At 45.7% G+C, this 1,535-nt stretch overlaps 1 protein-coding gene across 1 annotated transcript in view; it reads right to left on the bottom strand.

The window, feature by feature from the left end:
• Positions 1-575: 575 nt before the first annotated feature.
• LOC147610576 (uncharacterized) overlaps positions 576-1,535 on the bottom strand; it is a 1,331-nt gene continuing 371 nt past the window's right edge. Inside the window, exon 1 of the mRNA XM_086786347.1 lies at positions 576-1,535. This exon is cut by the window's right edge and continues 371 nt beyond it. Within this exon, the coding sequence (XP_086642473.1) occupies positions 1,096-1,535 (440 nt within the window). The 3' untranslated portion in view covers positions 576-1,095.

Below are 1,535 nucleotides of genomic sequence, written 5' to 3'. Positions count from 1 at the left end.
AAGAGTTGTAAATATGGATACTATAGCTGTGACTTGGTTGTATTGCAGTTTCTAAACAGTTTCAGTTAATATATATAATTATTATTGATTAAAAAAATCATTCTGTAGCTCTCTTTTCTCAATGCTTCGATGAAGGCTTTATAAGCCCGGTGAGTGCCATTTCTAGGTTGAGGCTAAGCCCCTAGAACACGATCTATAGAGAGAGACGACGACGCTGGAGAGAGACCATACGTGCGCGAGTAATTTTAAATAAAAGTTGTAATGACGCTGTCACTGCTGCACAGAGAAAGACAACACCGTCACGAGAGAGAGAGAGAGAGAGAGAGAGAGAGAGAGAGAGAGAGAGAGAGAGAGAGAGAGAGAGAGAGAGAGAGAGAGAGAGAATAAAATACAGTGTCAGGGCTGTGGCCTCGAGGGGGCTGGTGTGATGGTGAGCTTTGCATTCAATGAAGAAAATGAGCATATTGCCCTTAAAGTAAATTATCATTTAGCGTTATTGCTCAGCGGTGAGAGCATATTTGCCATAAAGTAAATTATCATTTGGCATTATTGCTCAGCAGAGCAGAGCAAGGCCGCTAGAACTATCTCAATTTTGAATCCATGAGAATTTTTGACATCCAAAAATGAGAAATATCTATTGATTTTTATCTTCCTCTTCCTAAATCGAGAGGTATGAATTTTAAAACTTATGTGATAGAAAGAATTTGTCATGTGGATATTTGTTACATGGGCATTTTGAGAAGGTCAAAATTGGTGATAATGGGATGATGTATCACACATGGCCCCATTATCAAATGGTGATAATGGGATGATGTATCACACATGGCCCCATTATCAAATGGTGATAATGGGATGATGTTGTTTTCATCTGTGCACTGCACTTTGTTGCTCCTTATCAGACAGATCGGGAATCAACGCGCAGTCAGTCAAGCCTCAAGAGTATCTGTAGTAACTTCGGCTCTGTGCCGCGCGTCTCCGTTCATGATTACAGAGACGTCCTTCCCGCGTCCTACAGAGAGAGCTCTTGACGTGGCTTCCTGTCGACATGAGTGTCGCTGCAATGCTGCCCACAAAGAAGCGTCGACGCGTCGCCATTCACCAGACGTAACTCCACAGTGAGCCATCCTCCTCGTCGAACCTTTTCCGTGTTGTCACAGCAGCGGACATGGCCGTGAATCCGTCGCGCGCCAGGCTCTCGAATGGATGGAACTCCTCGAACATTGACGTATTGAACTGATCCTGACTTGTCACCCTAGAAGATTGCTGCATTGTATTACTGGGAATGCTTGTCGAAGTTGGGCTGGTCTTGTCCTTGGGTGACAGCAGGCCGATCACGCCTTGTATCCAACAAGACATGGACTCGTATGATAAGTCACCTTCCCCGCCGTTCTCCGCATTCTGATCTGAGCGCGACTGGCTGCGCTCTTCTGTACTAATTTCACCGTCCAGGCACACTGGCTTCGCTTCATCTTCATATTCAGCCGGCACCATGTTGGTGGACGGTTGGATTTCAGTGGCGGGACCGCCGGCGCAGG

Source organism: Cibotium barometz, chromosome 49 (assembly GCF_041138505.1).
Source record: "Cibotium barometz isolate CiBa-2024 chromosome 49, ASM4113850v1, whole genome shotgun sequence".
Lineage (NCBI taxonomy): Eukaryota > Viridiplantae > Streptophyta > Polypodiopsida > Cyatheales > Cibotiaceae > Cibotium > Cibotium barometz.
This window is presented reverse-complemented; position numbering and strand designations above follow the sequence as displayed.